The following is a 27,564-nucleotide window of genomic DNA, read 5'->3' on the forward strand; positions in this document are numbered from 1 at the left end:
TCGAGGTCCAAAATGTATTTTAATATTTTCGTGGGAATTTATGACACTTCCTGGTATAATTTTAGCGGATTTAAGTAGAGTTCACTCAAGACTTTTATAGAAATATATTGAAACTATATATTTTTCCCTAAGAAGGCCATAATATTTCATGAATTAATTTTTCTTCAATAAATTAAAATTTTCGCCTAATTTTCTCAGGTTATGTTAGAAAATATTTAATACTGTAGTAAAGACTATATTCTTAACTATCAATAACAGAACAAATATTTCAAATATCTTCAAAACTTCCAGAGTTATGATCATTTTCGCGAAAGTCTACTCTATTAATAACAATCATACGCACCGTGGTCCAAAATTGATTTCTTTAGTTTAGTGGGAAATTAATAAATTTCGAGCTATAATTTTAATATCTCCCAATTTTGACTACTTAAATCTATCATAAAAATATTTCAATGGGTCCATTTTCCCCCAAGAAGCTGATCATATCTTCTGTGATTAAATTGTTCAGGAAAACTGCAAAATATGTTCCATAAATGTAAAAGAATGATATTGAACTCTTTAGACTTAAATATTGAGCATATTCTTAGCATTCAATATACGAAAAAATATTGAAAATATTTTCAAAACTACCAAAGTTATGAACATTTTCGTAAAAGTCTACTCTATTAATAACAATCATACGCATCGAGGTTCAAAATGTACTTTATAATATTTGTGGGAATGTATGACACTTCCTGATATAATTTTAGCGGTTATAGGTAGAGCTCACTCAAGACTTTTATAGAAATATATTGAAGCTATATATTATTCCCTAAGAAGGCCATAATATTTCATGAATTCTTTTTTCTTCAATAAATTACAATTTTCGCCTAATTCTCTCAGGGAAGGTTATAAAATATTTAATACTGTAAGAAAGGCAATATTCTAAACTATCAATGACAGAAAAAATATTTCTAATATTTTCAAAATCACCAAAGTTATGAGCATTTTCGTAAAAGTCTACTCTATTAATAACAATCATACGCACCGTGGTCCAAAATGTATTTCTTTATTTTTGTGGGAAATTAATAAATTTCAAGGTATAATTTTAATGTCTCCCAATAGGAACTACTGAAATCTATTATAAAAATATTTCAATGGGTCCATTTTCCCCCAAGGAGCTCATTATATCGTCTGTGATAAAATTGTTCAGGAAAACTGATATAGATGATCCATAAATGTAAAAGAATCATATTGAACTCTTTGTACATAAATATGGAGCATATTCTTAGCTTTCAATATTTGAAAAAATATTTCAAATATCTTCAAAACTACCAAAGTTATGAGCATTTTCGTAAAAGCCTACTATATTAATAACAATCATACGCACCGTGGTCCAAAATGTATTTTCTTAGTTTTGTGGGAATTTATGAGACTTTCTGGCATAATTTTAGCGGATTTATATAGACCTCACTCAAGACTTCTATTGAAATACAATTAAGCGGTCCCTCCCTTAAGAAGACCATAATACTTCGGTAAAATATTTTCTTTAGAAAATTGCATTTTTGTCCTAATTCTCATAGAGAAAATTACGAAGTTTTTTTATATTATAATTAAGTGTATATTCTTGGCTTTCAATATCAGAAAAAATATTGAAAATATCTTCCAAACTACCAAAGTTATGAGCATTTTCATAGAAGTATATTCTATTAATAACAATCATACGCACCCATGTCCAAAATGATTTTTTATTATTTTTGAGGAAATATATACAATTTCAAAGAATATTTTAAATGAATAGAGCTTACTCAAAACGGTGATAGAAATATTTAAGAAGAATATATTTGCCCATACGAATCCCATAATATGGATAAACACAAACTCGTTTAGAAAACGTAAAATTTTTCCTTGATCCCAAAAGAGACGCTAGGAACCTGTTCAACCTATGATAAGGATCATTATCTCTGCTTTCAATCTCAGAAAAAATATTGAAAATATTTTCAAAACTACCAAAGTTATGGGCATTTTGGTGAAAGTGCCTCCAATTAATAACAATCATACGCACCCTTGTCCAAAATGTATTTTATTATTTTACGGGAATGTTATGATATTTCGAAGTATAATTCTTACAGATTTGTTTAGGACTCAAACAAAGCTATTATATAAATATATCAAATTCTAGAATATTTTCTCCTCTATGAAATTTAACACTAAAGGTTCTACTGTGAATTTATCGATTTTTAAATTAATTTATCTAATATCTCATGCAACTTTCAATTCTATCCCACGGCAAATATTCCTCTTCATTACCCTCTGAGTAAATACCCTACCCCTTTCTAATTCTCCAGCACGATTTCTAACTCCACCAAATAGTCCTCCTCCCCTTTTCAGCACGGTTACTAGTAACCTTCATCATTAGTAATGCAAAATCTCCAAAGGTTATATTGTTGTTCGGTTCGCTTCCCCATATACAAAAACATGATTTGCGTTCAACATGCAATTCATGGCGAAACCGAGTTCAGAATTCCTATTTCATTACGAAATACCTAAGCGAATTGCGCTGCTTGTACTTGGCCACAATAATGGAGTGGCACAATGAACAGCAGCAAAAAAACCTACAGGCATTGCCACATTACGGGAACATGGCCACTAAATACCAAATACAACATATTGACAAAGTAAGTTCCTAACCTGGGGGTGAGGGGAAGGAGTTAGAGAGTTACGATAGAACACAAATATTCATTCTAGTGCCATGTCGAATTGTGTAGACATTTTTTGTTCGAGCTGTTTGTTTGCGGTTATGACAGAAACAGGAAAATAGCAATTATTGTTCTTCGAAAACTACAAGGTTAGATTGTGGTAAAGTAGCAGCAGAAGCAGCTGTCGTAGTAGGTTGTATGGGGTTTGAAGCACATACATATAGATTTATACACAGTCATGGGCATAAGTGGTCACAGACAAAGTTAAGATGATAAACATGTGTGTAACTCCTTTAAAATGTTGCCACTTTGTTTAACACATTATAAAGAAATAAGAAAATCATAACATCCCCCTATAGATCAAGATTTTATTTAGAAAAAGTCGGATCTCCGACTTGAACTCCAAAGGAAGCCTCAAAATTTTTATGATTCACAATGAAGATCATATTCTTAGCTTCAAATATCAGCAAAAATATCGAAAATATTTTCAAAACTATCAATGTTATGAGCATTTTCGTGAAAGTCCCTTCTATTAATAACAATCATCCGCACCGAGCTCCAAAATTCATTCATTTCATTCATTTTGCTATTTTTGTGGGAATTTATTGCACTTGCTGATGTAATTTTAGCGGATTTAAGTAGAGCTCACTCAAGACTATTATAAGAGTATATTTAAGCGGTAAAAGTTTTCATATGAAGTATATTTCTTAAAAATATTATGCATAGGGCCATAAAATGTACCAAAAATATTTTCATTAGGAATTTTGGCTTCATTATCAAAAGGAAAGCTATATAGTTGCTTATACCATAATTAAGAGTATATTCTTAGCTTCTCATGCCAGAAAAAATATTTCAAATATCTCCCAAATAACCAAAGTTATGAGCATTTTCGTGAAAGTCTACCCTATTAATAACAATCATACGCACCGATGTCAAAAAATCATTTTATTATTTTTGTGGGAATTTATTGCACCTTGCTGATATAATTTTAGCGGATTTCTGTAGAGCTCACTAAATACTATTATTGAAATATTTTAAGCGGTATATTTTCCCATAAGAATTCGGTAATATGGACTTAAACATATTGCTTGAGAAAATGTAAATTTTTTCCCTTGATATTAAAGGCAAGGTATGGAGCTTGTTTAATCTACAATAAAGAACATTTTCTTACCTTGACAAAGCTGAAAAAATATTTGAAATATTTTTAAAACTACCAAAGTTATGAAGATTTTCGTAAAGGTCTACCCTATTAATAACAATCATACGCACCCAGGTCCAGGATGTATTTCCTTACTTTTTGTGCGAATTTAATATATTTCAGGGAATAATTTGAAAGGAATTGATTAGGGTTTGCTCAAACCTATTATAGAAATATATCTGAGGGCATATTTTTCCCTGAGAAGACCAAAATATTTTCTAAAACATCTTCTTTGGAAATATATAATTTTTTCCATAATTTTCGGAAGGAACGTTATAATGTTTTTTGCACTATAGGTAAGAGCATCTTCTTAGCTTTCCATGGCCGAAAAAATATTAAAAATATTTCCAAAACTACCAAAGTTATGAACATTTTCGTAAAGGTCTATTCTATTAATAACGATCATACGCACTGAGGTCCAAAATATATTTCTTTATTTTTGTGGGAATTTATTATATTTCAAGCTATAATCTTTACGAATTTGACTAAAACTCAGTCCAAACTATTATAAAAATATTTTAGAAGAGTATATTTTCCGATAAGAAGTCCATGATATCGCTTAAAATGTTGTTGTTTTAGGAAATGCCAAATTTTGCCTTAATCCCAAAGGGAACTCATGAATCTTTTTAATATCTGAAATAAAGCCTATATTCTAAGCTTTCCATATCAGCAAAAATATTGAAAATATCTGCCAAATTGTCAAAGTTATGAGCATTTTCGTGAAAGTCTACCCTATTAATAACAATCATACGCACTGTGGTCCAAAATGTATTTCTTTATTTTTGTGCGAATTTATTATGTTTCAAGGTATAACCATTACGAATTCGAGTAGTACTCAGTCCAAACTATTATGCAAATATTTTCTAAGGGTAAATTTTCCGATAAGAAGCCCCTGATGTGGGTTAAAATAAATTGTTTTCGGAAATGCCAAATTTTGTCTTGATCCCAAAACTAAGTCATGAAACTTTATTATATCCAAAATAAAGCGTATGCTCTTGCCTTTCCATATCAGAAAAAATATTGAAAATATCTGCCAAATTACCATAGTTATGAGCATTTCCGTGAAAGTCTACCCTATTAATAACAATCATACGCACCGTGGACCAAAATGTATTTCTTTATTTTTGTGGGAATTTATTATATTTTAAGGTATAATATTTACGAATTCGACTAAAACTAAGTCCAAACTATTATACAAATACTTTAGAATGGTATATTTTCCAAAAATAAAGCCCCTGATGTGGCTTAAAATAAATTGTTTTAGAAATTGTCAAATTTCGCCTTAATCCCAAAGGAAAGGTATGGAATAAAACCAGAATGAAGACCATATTTTGGGCTTCCCATATCAGCAAAAATATTGAAAATATATTGAAAACTGCCAAAGTTATGAGCCTTTTCCTGAAAGTCTACTCTATTAATATCAATCATACGCACTGGGGTCCAAAATGTATTTCTATATTAAAGAGGGATTTTATGACATGTTCTGATATAATTTTAGCGGATTTATGTAGTTCTCATTCAACAATGAGATATATATTTTAGAGGATATAATTTTCCCAAAGAAGACCATGATATTTGTCGGAAAAAAATCTGGAAAAAAGTATAATATTTGACGAATGTGGAAAAGAAAAGCCTATGAAGTTTTTGACAACTTTCGAAAAGAAAGGGCTATGCATTTTTCTATACTATAATTAAGAGTACAATCTTAGCTTTTCATATCCGAAATAATATTTCAAATATCTTCAAAACTCTCAAAGTTATGAGCATTTTCGTGAAAGTCTTCTTTATTAATAACAATCATACGCACGGTGGTACAAAATGTATTTTATTATTTTTTTGGGGGAAATTATTTCATTTCCAGTCATAATTTGAATGAATTTTAATAGACTTAACTTCAAACTTTTATAAAAATTTTTCTAAATGTCTGTTTTACCTTTAAGAAGGATAAAATAGGGCTCCAAAAGTTTTTGTGGAGAAAAGGTGGATTTTTCGCATTGTTCTCTAACCAAAGGTATTTAATTAGTTTCATTTAGAAGAAAGGCAATACTCTTAGCTTTCAATACCTCAAAACTAATTTCAAATATCTATAAAAATACCAAAGTTATGAGTAATTTCCTGAAACTCTATTCTATTAATAACAATCATACGCACCCTGGCTCAAAAAGTATATTTCAATTTTTGTCGAGTTTCAATAAGTTTTAAGGTATTTTTTGAAGGCGTTCCATTAGACGTCATATTAGGGCATAGTATCCATTATAAGTTTTTAATATTTTCAATTTATGCCGCTAAATTTTCCCATTATTCATATCACTTGGGAACATTGGGTATTTACAAGAAAATTCCCAATTTGCCACTCAAATTTATAGCCACAATTTTGCCTGCAACTGTAAGTATACATGAGTTGTTTTTTTGTTCTCCCATTTCCCTGTGTGGTTGCTAGGAAGCGGCAGGAATTTTTTTCGCCATGATTTTTTCGCGGTCATACATTGCCTCCAAAGCTAATGGTTTCATGGGAATGTATGCATTGAGGGGTAAAATACAATGCAAATGCCTAAATGCAGGCAATGGAAATTTTTTTTCGTTCATGGAGGAAGCCTAGCCCTCAAACAGGCAATTGCAGTTCATGAAAAAGTTTATTTTTTTTATATGACAATAGACACCATATTTTTTCTAAACCTCCCTGGAATACATATTTTTTTTTATTTATCACTAAAATATAAAATATTGTTCTTAACCCCTTAAAGTATGCTATAGAAATGGAAAAACATATTTCACTTACCAATATTAACGATGCCATGATTGGTTAATTCCCAGCAGGATTGTAAGCGTAATATACTTAAACTATGACTTTGTTTTGGTGAAAAATAGCCCAAAGCGGCATCGGTGACATGATAGGCCTAAGAAGAGAAGGAGAGATTCAGGAAATTCATTACCAATCACAAGAAATTAAATATTTAAAATATCTCCCTTACAACCTCCCCCTTGCTTCATATCTCTACTTACTTGCAATGAAAACTCGTATAACGATGGCAATAGCTGAGCAACAGCACCCACAGCCTCATCGGCAATATTTATACAATCGGCCAAGGATAATGAAACAATGCGCGGTGTCAGGCATGCCCAGAGGCCAGCTTCTGTAACCTCATTACAGCCAGCCAGTTCCAATTCGAAGAGGCTCTGGAAAAACAAATACAGAACAGAAAGAAAAATATTAAATGTCAGAAAAATCAAAACAACAACAATAAAGAGAAGTCAAGTCAAGGCTAGTAGCGAACAGAGAGATTCATCATCATTGAAATTTAATCTTTAGGATAACGTTATAAGTTTGTTGGGCTTTGTTGTTGTGGGTGTTTTGCCAAGTTTTGAGGGCATTTTAATTTAATGCTTAATCAGTTGGATTTTGAAGGCAATTGGCGTAATGCACGGAGTTTGAAAAGTTAATAGGTTGAAGGATATAAAGTTAAAAAACTTAAAAACTGGACATAACGCAAAAATTGATACTTTAAAAATATTTTGATAAAAGAACCCCTATTATAGCTTTAAATTTTATTTTAGAGAATATTCTTAGCTTTCCATATCAGAAGAGATATTAAAAATATCTTCAAAATGACCAAAGTTATGAGCATTTTCGTGAAAGTCTATTCTATTAATAACAATCATACGCTCTAGAGTCTAAAATTAATTTTCGTTATTTTGAAGGAAAGCAAACATCTTTTATGATAGAATTCAATTGAAAATCCCTTAAAAACGATTAAAGGGATATTTATAAGGGTACTTTATCCTCAATATTTTTATAAAAATGTAAGAAATTATATTTTATGTCACATGATAATTTTTTGTTCTAATATGAATTAGTGTGCCTACCAATATGCCTACCAATCGTACATCGACATTGTTAGACGTATTGAGTTGCAGCGACTACATTGGCTAGGTCATGTTGTGAGAATGGATGAAGATGTCCCTCCAGCCCAGAAGGCATATAAAAACGAACCAGCTGATGGTTCAGGCAGAAGGGGAAGGCCTCGAATACAATGGAAAGAACAAGTTGAAGACAACATTGCCGAAAATGGTCTTTCAAATTGGAAAAACTGCGCAAAAGACCGATGCGCCTGGAAAGACCTTTTCTAAGTTCGGCTTATGGAACGAAAGTTCTGTCACAAGCCAGCGAAGTAAGTAAGTAATGAAGAGCCTATTCTAAGCTTTTTATATTTGCACAAAAAAATATTTAAAATCTCTTCAAAATTATCCAAGTTACGAGCATCGTGCATGTCTATTCTATTAATAACAATCATACGCTCTAGAGTCCAAAATTATTTTTTTGTTATTTTGAACGAAAGTTAAGATATTTTATGATTGGAAATTATTATTGGAAATTATTAAAAAGGAGGCTATAGAAATATTTATAAGGACACTTTCCCTCCCAAAATAATTTTATTTTTGGAAAATACCTACTGTGACAAAAAATGCATTTTTTGTTCTAATATGAAATAGGATGCCTATTATTTTTTGTAATAGAAATGAAGAGCCTATTCTTAGCTTTAAAATATCTTCAAAATTACCAAAGTTATGAGCATTTTCGTAGAAGTCTCTTTAATTAATAACAATCATACGCACCGTGGTCCAAAATGTATTTTATTATTTTTGTGAGATTGTATGTCATTTCCTGGTATAATTTTAGTGGATTTAAGTAGAGCTCACACAAGACTATTATAGAAATATATTTAAGGGGTATATATTCCCCTATGAGATCCATAGTATTTAGTAAAAATATTTGATTTTTAAATATGAAAATAATGGCTAAATACTGACAAGGAACGTTATATAGTTTTTTTTTTATACTATAATTTAGTGTATATTCTTAGCTTTCCATATCCGAAAAAATATTTAAAATATCTTCAAAATTACCGAAGTTATGAGCATTTTCGTGAAACCCCCTAGAAATAACAGCAATCATACGCACCAGTGTCCAAAATGTATTTTATCATTTTAGTTGGAATTTATTATATTACAAGGCATAATTTTTACGTATTTTATTAGGAATTGCTGCAATGTATTACAAAAATATTTTATTTATATAAATATATATTTTGTATATTTTAAATATCTATTTTCTTCTTCCGATGCCCATACTATGATCATAAATGACATTATTTAAAAAACACAATTCTTCACGTCTAAGCTCAAAAGAAAGGTTTAAAACTTTTTGTACTACAAATGAAGAACATATTCTTAGCTTTCTATATCCGAAAACATATTTAAAATATTTTGAGAACTACACAAGTTATGAGCTATTTCGTGAAACCCCCTTCTATTAATAATAATAATCATACGCATTGGTGTCCAAAATGTTTTTTTTTTTTTATTATTTTATAGGAAATATATTATAATACGAAGCATAATTTCTACGGGTTTCATTGGAAATCACTCTAAACTATCACAACAACATTTTTACGCATCTGTTTTCCCTAACGGAACCCCTAATATGATCTATAATTACATTGTTTAGAAAAATCATCGATTTTTCATGCTTAGACTCAAAGGGAAGGTTAAAATCTTTTATACTATAAATGAAGAGCATATTCTTAGCTTTCAATATCCGAAAAAATATTTAAAATGTCTTCAAATTTGGCAAAGTTATCAGCATTTTCGTGAAACCCTCTTGTATTAATAACAATCATACGCACCCGTGTCCAAAATTTATTTTCTTCCTTTGATGTCAATTTTTCACCATTACAAGACATAATTTCAACGGCATTAGTTGGAAATTATTCCTAACTATTTTAGAAATAATTATAAATGTATATTTTTTTTTAACATGAACTTCAACGAAAGTCTATAAACTTTTTGGTGCTATAATAAGAAAAATACCCTCAGCAAAATATATTTAAAATATCTTCAAAATTACCAAAGTTATAAGCATTTTCGTGAGATCCCCTTTTATTAATAACAATCATACGCACCGATGTCCAAAATTTATTTCCTTCCTTTGATGCCAATCTTTTACCATTACAAGATATAATTTCATCGGCATTAGTTGGAAATTATTCCTAACTATTATAGAAATAATTATAAACGTATACAGTTCATGTTCTCCTCTAAAAGTATATTGATTCGAAAAGGGTAAATTTAAATTTTAACATGAACTTCAACGAAAGTACTATAAACTTTTTAGTGCTATAATAAGAGAAATATCCTCAACTTTCTATATCTGCAAAAAATATTTAAAATATAATCAAAATTACCAAAGTTATAGACATTTTCGTGATATCCCCTTCTATTAATAATAATCATACGCACCGATGTCCAAAATGAATTTTCTTCTTTTAGTGCAAATTTTTAATAGTACAAAATTTAATTTCAATGGCATTAATAGAATTAATTGGAAATTATTACAAACTATTATATAAACATCGAAAAATCTATATTTTCTCGTAAGAATTTCATGTTCTCCTCTAAAATTATATTGATTCGAAAAGGTTGTATTTTTAAGCCATGAACTTCAAAGGAAGGCTCTAAACTTTTTAGTAACATAATAAAGAACAAAGTCTTAGCTTTCAATATTCGTAAAAATATTTAAAATATCTTCGAAAATACCAAAGTTATGACAATTTTCGTGAAACTCCCTTCTATTAATAACAGTCATACGCACCATTGTCAAAATGTATTTTCTTAATTTGGAGAAAATTTATAAAGTTTTGGATGACCTTTATTGAGACTCTTGACCACAACAAAACAAATTTAATTATGCCTTCTTAGGTCCCCATAAAATAAATAAAAACTGCCGATTAAGTCTCTTCAAAAAGAATCGAAAGAATTTTTTAAATTTTTAAATTATGGCTGTGAAAAACTTTGATAAAATCCTTGATTTATATGCTGAAAATTAAAGCATATTAATTTTTTCATTCATTTGTACTTCATTGTCATATATTTAACTATGAAAATTCAGAATTAAGTTTTAAAAAAGTCCCATACTTTGAAGAGAATATTAAATATTGTAATTTTAACAGACACAAAGTCAAATCTTTAAACTTTTCTATAACATTACTTTTTTATTTTATTTTTTTTTTTAATTTTGAATTAAAATTTTGAATTTTTTATTCAATTATTTTAAAATATTCCTTTCACTTATTAATAAATAAAATCAATACAATGTTTTGGTCTTAGAATTTAAAATCTCCATTGGATTTGCTTAATAAATTAAAAACACACATTTAAGATAAAATCAATACCTTTCCAAAATCTCCCATTTTAAATCCTTTACAATCTTTTGGACAAAAGAAATCAAAAAGAAAACAAACAAAACAATCCTAAAAGGATTAAATCCTTTTCATACGAAATTCTTTCTTTGATCTCTCTACTCGAAATAAAACTGATGTGAAAAATAATAATAATTAATTGAAAAGGATTTTAACATTTTCTTAATGAATGAGAATGAAAAAAAAAAACAACAACACAAAACACTAATTGCCATGTTAATAATTTTAATGACAGATGTGGGAGGACACGTTTCATCATGTCGATTTTTTCTGTTTTGTTTTTCAGGGAATAGATTTATATCTTACGATATAAAAGAAAGTGAAAGAAAAGGGGGATGAAATTTCTCTGAAGTATGTAACTGACAGTAATGAGTTTATTGTGAAGTAAATGTATTGACAGTTTGAGAGGGGACAGGAGAGAGAGAGAGAGAGTTTGGGAAGGGGTTCTGACTGATGTCATTGTTTCCTAATAAAGCAATAGGTAATGAAAATAAATTATATTGTGTCGTTTGTTATGGGGGGCAAACATATGTCATATGCAGATACAAGAATTTTTTGAAGAAGAAGAAAAAGGAAAAAGAGGTATAAAAATGCAATTTGTCCTCATCAGAAGAAAAACTGATAATCACAATGATATGAATATTTAATCTATGGGCAATTTGAACTTGAATATGAAAAGGATCTATGGTGGCGTATACATACTGTCGTACATCATACGCACCATATTCATAAAATTTTAAATTATTTAGAAAATCATAAAAACGTTATGATTTTTTTTTATTTTAATTATTTCTAATTATGTATAGATGTTCTGTAATATTTTTCTCGATCTAGAATTTTTGAAAAAATTTCATTGAAAGGTATGAATTTTTTCCAAATATTTCAATGTCATCCAAAAAAATTTTATTATATGTTTGTTGTTGGTTTTTTATTATTTTGTTTTTTTTTTTTAACATAAACTCATTTAGCCAAGTGCATGTTAAATGCCCACAAATAACAACGCGTAAGGTGTAATAAAAACATATGATTTATGTGTTATTCGTTTTTTCACATACATATATATTCGGCAGAATGATAATTAAAAATGAATTTTCACAAGGGGAAAAATTCTACATATTTGAAAAATAATGTCTACTGATGGAAGAAATCATAAAGAATATTTAGATTAATGAAATCATCAACCTCTTGGAGTTGTTTAGGTCATCAAATGGGTTTTTAATTGTTTATGTGGATCTACCATGCGTATAAGTGTTGTCAATATGTATACCACGTGAGGTACCAGTGTGACAATAAATATAACACTGTAACCTCTGTAAGTTTGGGTTTAAAACCCCCAGTATCTATGGAAATCTCTATACGAAAAATTCTAGTTAATATAGTAGATTTAATTTGTCTGAATAAAAATAGTTTTTGAATAAGTAAAAAACACGATTATTTTCAATGAAAGCCCCGAAGGCTTTAGCTTTGTTTACAAATATATATTTGTTGTTGTAGGATAATAACGAAAAACAGATTTATTGGCATTTAAAAAAAATTAAAAATTGTCTTCTATGTCTCTAAAAAATACAGAGTTTGTGTTCTACTATTTCACAAGGCCCACACAAAAGCCTAATATCGTGAGCACAAAATTCATATTAATTACGGCGCTAATGTGGTCGTATATGGCACTGGAAAATCTTTTGGAATATTCGCAATATTTTTTTTAAAGAGCAAGGTGAAAAATCTAATCTTCAAACCTGATGCCCTTCTCCAGAAAATGTTAAACTTTTTTTCAGCAATATTTCTTTAATAAAAACAAATAATACCCGTAAGGAAAGGAGTAAAGTCGGACGGGGGCGACTATATGATACCCTTCACCATCTTGGGTATATTCAACAGCTGAATCCTAACAGACGTCGCATTTTTAAAGGACCAGCAAAATGAAATTGGGTCCATAAACATGTCAATCTGCAACCTATACTATTTTTTCATTTGGTTAGATATAGAAGCTACATCTAAACCTGAACCGATTTCAACGATTTCAGGAAATTCAACACATATCATTCTAGACCTAATTCGTTACGCTGTGCCAAATTTCGTGCAAACCGAAAGATATTAAGGGACTTTGGTGCACCATTTACATTTAATAGGACGAAAATATATATGGATGCTATATCTAAATCTAAACCGATTTTCAGGAAACTTAACACACATCATTCTAGGCCTAATTCATTACGCTGTGCCAAATTTCGATATATGCAAATCTTAAAGGATATATATGGGTGACTTTGGTGAAACTTAACACACATCATTACGTAAACGCGGACGATAATATATATGGGAGTTATATCTAAATCTGAACCTATTTTCAGGAAACTTAACACACATCATTCTATACTTATTTCAGTACGCTATGCCAAATTTCGTGCAAATCGAAATATATATAGGGACTTTGGTAAACTATTTACCTTAAATCGGACGAAGATATATATAGGAGCTATATCTAAATCTGAACCGATTTTCACGGAACTTAACACACATCATTCTAGACCATATTAATTACGCTGTGACAAATTCCGTACAAATCGAAAGATATATAGGGACTTTACTTGACTATTTACCTATGGGAGCTATATTTAAATCTGAACCGATTTTCACGAAACTTTGGCTGTCTAACTGATCCACTCGATAATCTTTGGACTTAATGAATTTAAAATAATGACCTATGGAGGAAAACATACATATAATTTCGGTAAACTATGATGTATACGCACTGTCAATGCGTATGCGCCACCATTAACCACATTCATAAAATTTTTTTAGAGGACATGGTGGTACAAAAAATTGAAGTCCTTCTCCAGAATTATTTTACCCTATATTGTGGGACTATTACCTGTTTTTTGTATCTGTAAGAGTTTGCAACGGAGCTCTATATTGATTCTAGACCCACCCTTTAAATTATCAATAATAGAATTTTTTCTGGACGCTCTGGAGGCCACAACCCAACCCAAACTTCACAACATTTTGCACAGAGAATGAGATCTGGACAACAAATAAGAATGACTGTTTTGATGATGATCGCTCAATATTTAATGGATCAAAACTTTTGTATGAAAATAAAAAAAAATATATATATATATATAATGTGCATGCTAACTCTGGAAAGACATGCTAACTCAAAAGTTAGCAATGGTCCTGGCAATCTTTTCCAATAGAAGGGACTAAGAGTTCTAAGACAATGACTCGCTTTTTCGCATACAATTTTAAATATAGGTCCATAAAGGGATCACGTCGTATCATTTTATACATTTGGATAGTCATAGTTGTATTTTTTCACGAATGAAGTTGTAAATTGACATTTTTGATTCTTGGTGGTTATAAAACTCATTCGCTGATAGATTTTTAAGTATTCCTCCGCATTTTAAATATGTTGATGATCCTGGCCATGCAAAGTTGCTGTAATTTGGCCTCTGGATTATGGGTGATTAACACATTTCTATAGAAAATGTTTAGTCTATGTCCATGTTTTGACATAGCTCTCATGAACGGACCCGTCCCCCATTTCAATTTGTTGAAAATCATATATCGGATTTCTAACCTGAGTATCTGTTAATTGGTATTTTATCTTCTTAGAGAATAAAAGAAAGACCACCTAGCAGAAAATTTACGAATACCTACGACAATAAAATTCGTATCAATTTAAAGCTCAACCACTCCTCTTGGATATTATATCAACTTCTCGGGTCTATCTCCTTCAGGAGTAAATATATATGACATCGAATACAAATTTTGTCATTTTTCACACAAGTCAGGTTTCATTAGACCCGATAAATATTGACCGATCTTTATCACAAAAGACATGCTTATTCTTTGGCCCAATCCCCCTCTCCATGTACAAATTCACGATGTTTGGACCATAATTGTGACCTCTGGAGCGACTAGAAAATTAGGAAAAAAGTGTTTGCTTCATTTCATCCCCTAAATATTAACCGATCTTTACCAAAAACAATAGGGGTCTTCATTGGCCAGAACCCATCCTACATGCAAAATTTCGTGAAGATTGGTCCATAACTGTGGCCTGTATCGTGTTTACAAATTATAATGGACAGACGGACGGACGTACACCTATGTCTAGATCCACTCAGCTAGTCGAGATATGACAATCGATATACTTTAAGGTGGGTCTGGGACCAATATTTCGTGGCATTGCAAACTCTTGGGGCTTCACATAGCTATAATACCCTGACAACATAGTTGTGTAGGGTATAAAAACAGATTTTAAATACCAGAAAACAGCTCTTTCAAGATACAATTGAACGCCTTGGAGTTTTATGCTATGATCACTGAAACATCAAAAGAAAATTCAAATTTTTAATTAGGGACTTAGGGTGGCGTATAACTATTGTCAGCATGTATACGCCCATATACCCCACAAATAATTATAATATGCTACTAACTGGGCTTTTAATAAATGTTATAGAATATTTTCTAGGTACTTGGTGGCGTATAACTAGTGTCAGCATGTATATGCTCATCTGTCCCACAGTTAATTAGAATATGCTACTAAATGGACTTATAATATTTTTTATAGAATATTTTCTGTATTTTTTCTCTTTCAAATCACTTGAAATTTGATATCGAAAATCCGCTGCAGTTAAAGTTATTGTTATTTGCTTCGCAAAAACCCCAGCTCCTTGACCCCAATAATTATTATGCAAGACATTGTTGCCGAACTTCTAGGCACACTAGGCAAACAAAATATTATTGCGGAACAACAGCAACTACAACAAAAAATATGAATTACTCATTTGTTTCCATTTTTTTATTATGGCAATTGTTTTGGTTCTGAACTCAGAGTTGCCTTGGGTTTGTACCATGACACGACGATGGGAGGGAATAGTTATTTCCTTTAATATTTCAATACTTTATGGTTTCTGACGGCATTGTGATTCTTCTTTTGTGGGTGTTTAGAGTTCGATTTTTTTTATTTTGTTCGACAACAAGGAGTTGGAAAAAAATTAAGCCCAAAAAACTCAAATATTTTTATTTGAATTTAAATATTTAACTTAAAGGTCACCCGGGTCGTATACATGTTGATGGTAGTCATACGCTCCCTTGTACTTATTTTTTATATATATTTTTTAATGGATCCACACCTTGTGAGGGACTCTAAATATATTTTTTTAATAAATGCACGCCTTGTGAGGGACCCTAAAAATATTTTTTAATAAATGCACGCCTTGTGAGGGCCTCTAGAAACATTCTTTTATAAATCCACACCTTGTAAGGGACCCTAAAAATATTTTTTAATAAATCCACGCCTTGTGAGGGACCCTAAAAATATTTTTTAATAAATCCACGCCTTGTGAGGGACCCTAAAAATATTTTTTAATAAATCCACGCCTTGTGAGGGACCCTAAAAATATTTTTAATAAATCCACGCCTTGTGAGGGACCCTAAAAATCCTTTTTAATAAATCCACGCCTTGTGAGGGACCCTAAAAATACTTTTTAATAAATCCACGCCTTGTGAGGGACCCTAAAAATATTTTTTAATAAATCCACGCCTTGTAAGGGACCCTAAAAATATTTTTTAATAAATCCACGCCTTGTGTGGGACCCTAAAAATATTTTTTAATAAATCCACGCCTTGTGAGGGACCCTAAAAATATTTTTTAATAAATCCACGCCTTGTGAGGGACCCTAAAAATATTTTTTAATAAATCCACGCCTTGTAAGGGACCCTAAAAATACTTTTTAATAAATCCACGCCTTGTGAGGGACCTTAAAAATATTTTTTAATAAATCCACGCCATGTGAGGGACCCTAAAAATATTTTTCAATGAATCCAGGCCTTGTGTGGGACCCTAAAAACATTCTTTGATAAATCCACGCATGTCGTTCGTCCCTAAAATGCTTTAAATCCCATTTAATAAGGTTTCTCTCCTGTGATCCTTGGGTGCGTATAACTATTGTCAGCGTGTATACGCCACATTATCCTTAAGTTAAAATCCCCTTTAAAATATTCAAAAAGGATGCTATGATTATGAGCGTGAGCAAATCGAGATGTACAGGACTCTAAAAAAAATGCAAAGAAGTAGAAAAGAAATTGTAAAGAAATTAAATCCAAAATTCAAATATTTTTCTTTGGATTTTAATATTAAACTTAAAGGTCACCCGGGTCGTATAAGTACTGACAGTAGTTATACGCTCCAGTGTACCTATACCACAATTTGCTTTAAAACCATGGAGAATTATATTTCAAATGTTCTTGCCATCAAACTTTTTAAGCTTCTTACTAAAATTTTTTTCATGGCAAGAAATATTTTTTTTAAGAACATGACATGACAAAAAAATACATGTTTCCTCGTGACAACCAAAACTCCCGCTAAGTAAAAGTAATGACATTTGCTCGGTAGAACAAAAACCCCCATTAAAACAATTTGCTTTCACAGTTGACACATGTGTCTGTTGCTCTGTCTGTCTGTCTGTCTGTCTGCCAGCCAGCCAACACTTGTGATGACGTTCCTCCGTCCTGAGGTAAAACGATGACACACGATAACAATAAATGTGAAAGCTATGAATATAGACAGTCACTATGGTGGAAGGGGGGGATATTCAATTTTTTTTTGCCAACTATGTATATATGTGAATATGTGTAATGGTTCTACATTTTGGCATGGTTTCGTTGGGATTTTGTTCTTCTTCTTCTTTAGCTTTTGTGAAACTATTTACAGCTCATTGACCACAGAATTTCAAAAAACGAATTATTGGGTATTTATAGAAAGAAAGAAAAAATAATTATATATGTGAAGAAGGGAGGGAGGGAGGGAGATATGAGGTTGTTTGTGGGTACTTGAAAAAATAATTTTTAAAAAATCCGACCCTATTAGAAAAATTATTTTTTTTAATTCTCACTTTGTTTGAATCCAAGAAAAATATTTTTAAAAGATCCTCTCCCTGCATTGTACCCGGAAAATAGGATTTTATATTTTTTCCTTTGGTTCCTGGTGGCGTATAACTATTGTCGGCATGTATACGCCACCATGTACTACATTTAAAAACCCACTTAAAGTATTCAAAACAGTAACTGTGATATTAAAAAAATATTTTTAAATAAATCCAGGCTTTGTGATGGCCTCTAAAAATATTCTTTAATAAATACACGCCTTTTGAGGGACCCTAAAAATATTTTTTCATAAATCCATGCCTTGTGAGGGACCCTAAAAATACTTTTTAATAAATCCACGCCTTATGAGGGACCCTAAAAATCCTTTCTAATAAATCCACGCCTTATGAGGGACCCTAAAAATCCTTTTTAATAAATCCGCACCTTATTTCTGACCCTAAAATCCTTTTTAATAAATCCGCACCTTATTTCTGACCCTAAAAATCCTTTTTAATAAATCCACGCCTTGTGAGGGACCCTAAAATTACTTTTTAATAAATCCACGCCTTGTGAGGGACCCTAAAATTACTTTTTAATAAATCCACGCCTTGTGAGGAACTCTAAAACATTCTTTGATAAATCCATGCCTTGTGAGGGACCCTAAAAACATTCTTTAATAAATCCACGCCTTGTGTGGGACTCTAAAAATACTTTTAAATAAATCCACGCCTTGTGAGGGCCTCTAAAAACATTCTTTAATAAATCCCCGCCCGGTGAGGGCCTCTAAAAACATTCTTTAATAAATCCACGCCTTGGGAGGGCCTCTAAAAACAGTCTTTAATAAATCCACACCTTGTTTGGGACCCTAAAAATCCTCTTTAATAAAGCCACGCCTTGTGAGGGACTCCGAAAACATTCTTTAATAAATCCACGCCTTGTGGGGGACTCCAAAAATACTTTTTAATAAATCCAGGCTTTGTGTGAGACGCTAAAAATATGTTTTAATAAATCCACGCCTTGTGAGGGACCCTAAAAATATTTTTTAATAAATCCACGCCTTTTGAGGGACCCTAAAAATACTTTTTAGTAAATCCAGACCTTGTGTGGGACCCTAAAAATGCTTTTTAATAAATCCAGGCCTTGTGAGGGCCTCTAAAAATATTCTTTAATAAATCCACGCATGTCGTTGGCCCCTAAAAATGCTTTAAATCCCATTTAATTTGATTTTTCTCCTGTGATTCTTGGGTGCGTATAACTACTGTCAGCACGTATACGCCACAGTGTCCTACGTTTAAAATCCCCTTAAAATATTCAAAAATTAAACTATGATAAATTTCAAAATATATTTTGAAACTACAGAATCTGCAGATTTTTTCCAATCAATAAAATAATTTCATATCCCTCTCAAGAAAAATTCCCTCCACCCCATTATATGAAAGCCAATTTTTAATGTACTGATTTGTGTCACTGCTGCCGCTGTTGCTGCTGATTATGGTATATTATATCTTTAAGAACATCTATGTGAACAGTGAAAGTTAATACACAAGAGTGAAAAACACAAACAACAACAACAACAAAACTAGAACAAATACAAACTATAACAACAACAAATACCAATGGGGGAAAGCAAGAACAGAAGATGAATGACATGGTCGAATGAAGGGAACTAATACAAGCAGTGTTTTTTATACTCTAGAGATTGTCACGCTCGGAAAACAAATCGTTTTTCAGTTCAGTTCTTCTTCTCAGTCTCTCATTCTAGTTATCGATATGTCAAAAGCACGCACATATCATCATCATGCGAACACAAGCAGACCGACATACATGAGAAATAAGTGAAAGTATTCTTGACATGATATGAAGAATGATGGAATGGACGGAGGGAATTGGTACGGAAAATTCTTTGATGTGTGGATATTACACGAAAGAAACTTTTGAAGAATAATTTTTATAAATTATATTTATTGAAGAAATAAATAAAAAATCACAAAATATATCTGTCTAAATAAGATTTTTCATCGCTATTTAATTTTTAGTACACCAGGTCGTATACGTGCTGTCGATAGTTATACGCCCCAATGAACCTAAAAATATTTTTTTCTAAATCCACGCCTTGTGAGGAAGCCTAAAAATATTTTTTTTCTAAATCCACACCTTGTGAGGGATTCTAAAAATATTTTTTAATAAATCCACGCCTTGTGAGAGACCCTAAAAATATTTTTTAATAAATCCACGCCTTGTGAGAGACCCTAAAAATATTTTTTAATAAATCCACGCCTTGTGAGGGACCCTAAAAATATTTTCTAATAAATCCACGCCTGTGAAAGACCCTAAAAATATTTTTTAATAAATCCACGCCTCTGTTGGCCCTTGAAAAATATTTTTTAATAAATCCACGCCTCAGTTGGCCCTTGAAAAATATTTTTTAATAAATCCACGCCTCAGTTGGCCCTTTAAAAATATTCTTTAATAAATCCACGCCTTGTGAGGAACCCTAAAAATAATTTTTAATAAATCCAGGCCTGGTTGTGGTCCCTAAAAATATTTTTTTAATAAATCCAGGCCTGGTTGTGGTCCCTAAAAATATTTTTTTAATAAATCCAAGCCTGGTTGTAGTCCCTAAAAATATTTTTTAATAAATCTAGGCCTGGCTGTGGTCCCAAAAAATATTTTTTAATAAATCTAGGCCTGGCTGTGGTCCCAAAAAATATTTTTTTAATAAATCCAGGCCTGGTTGTGGTTCCTAAAAATATTTTTTAATAAATCCAGGCCTGGTTGTAGTCCCAAAAAAATATTTTTTATAAATCCACGCCTTGTGAGGGACCCTAAAAATATTTTTTTCTAAACCCACGCTTTGTGAGGGAGCCTAAAAATATTTATTTCTAAATCCGCGCCTTGTGAGGGAGTCTAAAAATATTTTTTTCTAAATCCACGCCTTGTGAGGGACCCTAAAAATATTTTTTTCTAAATCCACGCCTTTTGAGAGACCCAAAAATAATTTTTTTTATAAATCCACGCCTTGTGAGGGACCCTAAAAATATTTTTTAATAAATCCACGCCTTGTGAGAGACCCTAAAAATATTTTTTAATAAATCCACGTCTGGTAAGGGACCCTAAAAATATTTTTTAATGAATCCAATCCTTGGCAATTAAACCCAAGTCTTCTCTTGATGCCTAAAAATATTTTTTAAAAATATTTTATAATAAATCCACCCCTTCTATTTGTCTCGAAAATATTTTTAATACCTCCAGGCCTTGTAATGGTCCCTTAAAAATATTCGCTACCAAAATCTTATTTAAACGGATATTTTAAACCCCTGAAATCCATTTATTTGCATTCAAGTCCTCCATGTCGTATACGTGCTGTCGTTAGTCATACGCACCCCTGCTTTATATGCAATATTAAATTGTGTATTTCCCAAAAAATTAAAGCATACCTTTTAGGCGCTCTCTCTCTCCCTCTCTAAATCCATTTGGCAATTAAATTTAAATGTTCTGTTGATGTCGGCATTTTCGCAAATACTTCTCTTAATTAACTTTGAAGACAATCAAATCCTAGCCTTAGGACTAAATGAAATTTAATTTGAGTTGGCAGAAAATTAAAGCATACTTCTAGGGGGTGGGTGGGTGAGTGTGGTGAAGTGAAGTGAAATGAAATTAATTGCTGCTGTCATAGCTAACAATGTTTCTTCATTCGCCTGTCGATTTGTCAGTGGAAATTTTGTAGAATGGGATCTGTCTTTTTTTTCTGTTTTGGACAGAGAACATAAAATGACGTGTCTGCCTGCCTTTCAGTCTGTCATATTCATATCATGCTGCCATTCATCTATTTTGTAAATTTTTTTGTCTTCAATGTTGCTTTGAGTGAACTTGCCGTTTCTTTTTTGATGATGCTGCCTTTGTCGGGGTGTCGGTCGGAGGAGGTAGCTTTCACAGAAGCAACTGGAAATGGTCTGCCTTGTTTTGTTTTGCTTTCATGTGAATGAAGTGAAACTATTTTCAGATGCTTAGGAGAGGTGAGCAGAATTTTGCGGATATGCTTAAATTCTGAAATTTAATTTAATATCACCTGCATCCGTTATTCTTTCTTTTTTCTGTGGTTTCCGTTATGGTAGATATTTTATAATTTAATTTTTCTATAACACATATATATATGTATATATATATATTAGATTTCTAATATAAAAGACGCCGCCTTTTCGCTTTAGAAAATTTCCACTCAATTTAATTAAATTGTATCAAACAACAAAGATATGGCCACCTCTGCTTATCGTCTGTGCCGAACAAGTTGAGTGGCTTTCCGCTGTGACACACGGTTCTCATATATAGATTTATTTTGTTTGTTCGAAATATTTTTTCACACCTTTGCTGACACATGAACGAGGTGTATTTAAAAATTTTTATAATGATCCTAGGCCTTTATTTAGAGCGCCTAATAGGTATGCTACACATAATTTGATTTCACATAAAACAGGGGTGCGTATAACTAATGTCAGCACGTATACTATATGAAAGGCTACTATATTTTTAGGGTCAGAAACAAGGCGTGGATTTATTAAAAAATAGTTTTAGGCTTTCTCACAAGGCGTGGATTTATTAAAAAATAGTTTTAGGGTCCCACACAAGGCGTGGATTTATTAAAAAATAGTTTTAGGGTCCCACACAAGGCGTGGATTTCAGAAACAAGGCGTGGATTTATTAAAAAGGATTTTTAGGGTCAGAAACAAGGCGTGGATTTATTAAAAAGGATTTTCAGAGGCATAATAGTAACTTGATGCGTATAAGTATTGACAGCACGTATACGACACTGCGCACTGTAATTCAATTTCAAGGTTAGGAACTTTTTTTAATTTCTTCATAATTTTTTAAACCAATTTTTATGTTTTTTCTATGGAAAAAAATTCCTGAGACCCTCAGGTTAAGTTTTTTTCTATAGAAAAAAATTCGCGAGACCCTCAGGTTAAGTTTTTTCTATAGAAAAAATTCCTGAGACCCTCAGGAACTTTTTTCTATAGAAAAAAAAACTTTTTTCTATAGAAAAAAATTCCTGAGACCCTCAGGTCAAGTTTTTTCTATAGAAAAAAATTCGCGAGACCCTCAGGTCAAGTTTTTTTCTATAGAAAAAAATTCGCGAGACCCTCAGGTCAAGTTTTTTCTATAGAAAAAAATTCGCGAGACCCTCAGGTCAAGTTTTTTCTATAGAAAAAAATTCGCGAGACCCTCAGGTCAAGTTTTTTCTATAGAAAAAAATTCGCGAGACCCTCAGGTCAAGTTTTTTGCTATAGAAAAAAATTCGCGAGACCTCAGGTCAAGTTTTTTGCTATAGAAAAAAATTCGCGAGACCCTCAGGTCAAGTTTTTTCTATAGAAAAAAATTCCTGAGACCCTCAGGTCAAGTTTTTTCGATAGAAAAAAATGCCTGAGACCCTTAGGTCAAGTTTTTTCTATAGAAAAAAATTCGCGAGACCCTCAGGATGACTTTTTTCTATAGAAAAAAATTCTGAGAAATAAACAACCACATTCCTACCTGCAAAAATAACAAACAAATATTTTTATACAAAAAACATGTCATCCAAGCGGCCTCCCACATCAGCACATTGGAACTATTTGCCTCCTCTTCCACCCCCTCCCCCCTTCTCCCTCTTTCAATTTGACTACTTGTGAATTGACCATAACAACTAAGTAAAAATTCAGACACAGCAGACACTCATCGCCTCATCATCAAGAGAGGTGGCATATCCCACATACCTGAAATAGATACATACATACACACATGTGTATGTCGGTGTGTTAGCCATTCCAATATTTATTTTTGTATAATTAAATATTTTTAAAATAAATTTTATTTTTTATGGCAAATTATTATGGCACACTTTCAAAAGAACCGCACACACACATCATTTTTGGTTAGGTGAAGACCGCAAAAAATAAATACAGGGTGGAGGAGGGTAGAAAATGGGGGGTAATTGGGGGAAACCGAAAAAAATCAATGCTTCTGCTGCTGCTGACCACAGACAATGGAAACGCCCGCACAAACATTTTTATGTCGCCATCCATCCAAATAAACAAAGCAGAAAAAAATTGTTGGGGCTGTGCGTCGATGAGTCATCTTTCGATGCAGTGTGGTGGATGGGAGGTGAGAGCGGCAGTGTGAAAATCAGAACCAGAGTAAGAGTTATTTAACTGTGTGATTTTTCATAGTGGCAACGAATACAGGAAATTACACGCAATGAATAATGGCGCCAATAAGTATGCTTTACTTTTTCTGTTGGTGCTGCTGAATTAGGTAATTGAAGGTTAGATGAAGGATATTTTTTCCGCAGAAGAGGAGGACATTTTACAGAAAAATTTAAAAAAAAATAAATTAGGAGAACTTTTAGAAATACTTTTTACTAAAAAAATATTCCTGAGACCCTCTGGGATACTCAGGACTATTTTTTCGATGGGAAAATCCGGAGAACCTGAGGTAATTTTATTAAAAAAAAATCCTTGTATCCGAAGGACATATTTTTTATAAAAAATAATTATTTCTGAAAAATTTTTATAGAGAAATATTTTTTCACATATGACTGAACGAATATTATTCGGGGACCAATATAAGCGCCTAAAAGGTATGCTTCAAATTTGGGCAACACAAAATTTAACTTCACATAAAGCAAGGGGTGCGAATGACTAACGCCAGCACGTATACGCCATGAGAGACCTGAACATAAAAAAATGGATTTGAAGCAGTAGAAGGTGGGAATTTCTTAATTTTTTTAAAGAATATTTTTCAGGGTCCACTATTGGGCAGGGATTTTTTAAAGAATATTTTTAAAGGCCCTCAAGAGACGTGGATTTTGTAAAAAATATTTTTGAGAGGCTCTTAACAGTCGTGGATTGTTTAAAGAATACTTTTTAGAGGCCTTAACAGTCGAGGATTGTTTAAAGAATACTTTTTAGAGGCCCTTAACAGGCGTGGATTTTTTAAAGGATTTTTAGAGGCCCTTAACAGGCGTGGATTTTCTAAAAAAAAATATTTTGGCCACCTCTGCTTATCGTCTGTGCCGAACAAGTTGAATGGCTTTCCGCTGTGACACACGGTTCTCATATATAGATTTATTTTATTTGTTCGAAATATATTTTCACACCTTTGCTGACACATGAACGAGGTGCATTTAAACATTTTTATTATGATCCTAGGCCTTTATTTAGAGCGCCTACAAGGTATGCTACACATAATTTGATTTCGCATAAAACAGGGGTGCGTATAACTAACGTCAGCACGTATACGACATGGAGAGCTACCAATAAAATATGGATTTCAGGGATTAAATAAAGACGAGGATTTATTAAAAAATATTTTTAGGGTCACAAACAAGGGTCCCACACACAGGTGTGGATTTATTGTTATTAAAAACTATTTTTGGGGACTCAAATAAGGCGTAGATTTTTGTAATGTTTTTAGAGGCCTATAAAAGGCGTGGATATTATAAAGAATATTTTTTGGAGACTCATATAAGGCGTGGACTTTTTTAAAGAATATTTTTTGGAGACTCATATAAGGCGTGGATTTTTTTAAAGAATATTTGTAATGCATTGTTTTCTATAGTGGAGCAGTTTTCCGGCTGGTCTCAGAATTTTTTTCTATAAAAAAAGTAATCCACAGGGTCTCAGGATTTGTTTTCTATGGAAAAAAAGTGTTCTTGAACCCCTCCGGAATTTTTGCTATCAACTTCTAATCAAATTTATGTGTTTCAGGGTGCGTATAACTAGTGTCTGCATGTATACGTCACCCTGTTCAAAGCTTAAAATCCCTTTAATTTAATTACAAAGAGGAGGAAAAACTATGAGAGTCTCAGGATTTTTTTTTTTTTTAGAAAAAAGTCTTCCTGAGTCTTCCTTCTATAGAAAAAACTTGACCTGAGGGTCTCGCGAATTTTTTTCTATAGAAAAAAACGTGACCTGAGGGTCTCGCGAATTTTTTTCTATAGAAAAAAACTTGACCTGAGGGTCTCGCGAATTTTTTTCTATAGAAAAAAACTTGACCTGAGGGTCTCGCGAATTTTTTTCTATAGAAAAAAACTTGACCTGAGGGTCTCGCGAATTTTTTTCTATAGCAAAAAACTTGACCTGAGGGTCTCGCGAATTTTTTTCTATAGCAAAAAACTTGACCTGAGGGTCTCGCGAATTTTTTTCTATAGCAAAAAACTTGACCTGAGGGTCTCGCGAATTTTTTTCTATAGCAAAAAACTTGACCTGAGGGTCTCGCGAATTTTTTTCTATAGCAAAAAACTTGACCTGAGGGTCTCGCGAATTTTTTTCTATAGCAAAAAACTTGACCTGAGGGTCTCGCGAATTTTTTTCTATAGAAAAAACTTGACCTGAGGGTCTCGCGAATTTTTTTCTATAGAAAAAACTTGACCTGAGGGTCTCGCGAATTTTTTTCTATAGAAAAAACTTGACCTGAGGGTCTCGCGAATTTTTTTCTATAGAAAAAACGTGACCTGAGGGTCTCGCGAATTTTTTTCTATAGAAAAAACTTGACCCGGGGGTCTTGCGAATTTTTTTCTATAGAAAAAACTTGACCCGGGGGTCTTGCGAATTTTTTTCTATAGAAAAAACTTGACCCGGGGGTCTTGCGAATTTTTTTCTATAGAAAAAACTTGACCTGAGGGTCTCGCGAATTTTTTTCTATAGAAAAAACTTGACCTGAGGGTCTCGCGAATTTTTTTCTATAGAAAAAAACTTGACCTGAGGGTCTCGCGAATTTTTTTCTATAGGAAAAAACTTGACCTGAGGGTCTCAGGAATTTTTTTTTTTCTATAGAAAAAACTTGACCTGAGGGTCCCAGGATTTTTTTTTATAGAAAAAAAGTCATCCTGAGGGTCTCAGGATTTTTTTCTTCAGGAAAAAGTCATCCTGAGTGTCCCAGGAATTTTTTTCCTATAGAAAAAAACTTGACCTGAGGGTCTCGCGAATTTTGTCTATAGAAAAAACTTGACCTGAGGGTCTCAGGAATTTTTTCATAGACCAACAATTAAATCCTTTTAAAAATTATTAAACATCTTCAAAGCGGAAGTTTTATCCCTTGATATTTAAATAAAGTGCACAGTGTCGTATACGTGATGTCGCCAGTTATACGCACCAAGGTACTATTAAACATCTGGAATTAAGTTTTAATAAAATTCTTTGATTTTTTTTTGACTACTGAAAAAATTTGAAAGAAATCCTTCGGCTATTGGCAAAAAATATTTTTTAATAAATCCAAGCCTTCGACTTAAAAATATGGTACCTAAAAATATTTTCCATAAATCTACGCCTTATAGAGGTTCCTAAAAATATTTTTTTTAAATCCACACCTTATAGAGGTTCCTAAAATATTCTTTAATAAATCTATGACTTCTAAAGATATTTTTCTACATTGAAAAAATAGTCCTGAGTGTCTCAGTATTTTTATATTAATAGAAAAAATTATTCTTGAGGGTCTCAGGAATTTTCCTGAGAGCCCTCAAAAAATTGTTTGCCTATTGATAGCCTCTACCATAATCGTAGCTCCTAAAAGTATGCTTTACATGTCATGCAAT

General features: G+C 32.0%; 1 protein-coding gene across 1 annotated transcript in view; it reads right to left on the bottom strand.

The window, feature by feature from the left end:
- Nucleotides 1-27,564, bottom strand: part of LOC133325288 (F-box/LRR-repeat protein 16) — a 90,290-nt gene that overhangs the window by 58,864 nt on the left and 3,862 nt on the right. Inside the window, exons 5-6 of the mRNA XM_061534076.1 lie at nucleotides 6,880-7,053; nucleotides 6,656-6,773 (exon numbers count right to left, since the gene is read on the bottom strand). Coding sequence (XP_061390060.1) covers nucleotides 6,656-6,773; nucleotides 6,880-7,053 — 292 coding nt within the window. The remainder of the gene's footprint in view (nucleotides 1-6,655; nucleotides 6,774-6,879; nucleotides 7,054-27,564) is intronic.

The sequence above is a fragment of the Musca vetustissima genome, unplaced genomic scaffold, assembly GCF_032173495.1.
Source record: "Musca vetustissima isolate MV318-11 ecotype Yass unplaced genomic scaffold, APGP_CSIRO_Mvet_v1 utg16188, whole genome shotgun sequence".
Lineage (NCBI taxonomy): Eukaryota > Metazoa > Arthropoda > Insecta > Diptera > Muscidae > Musca > Musca vetustissima.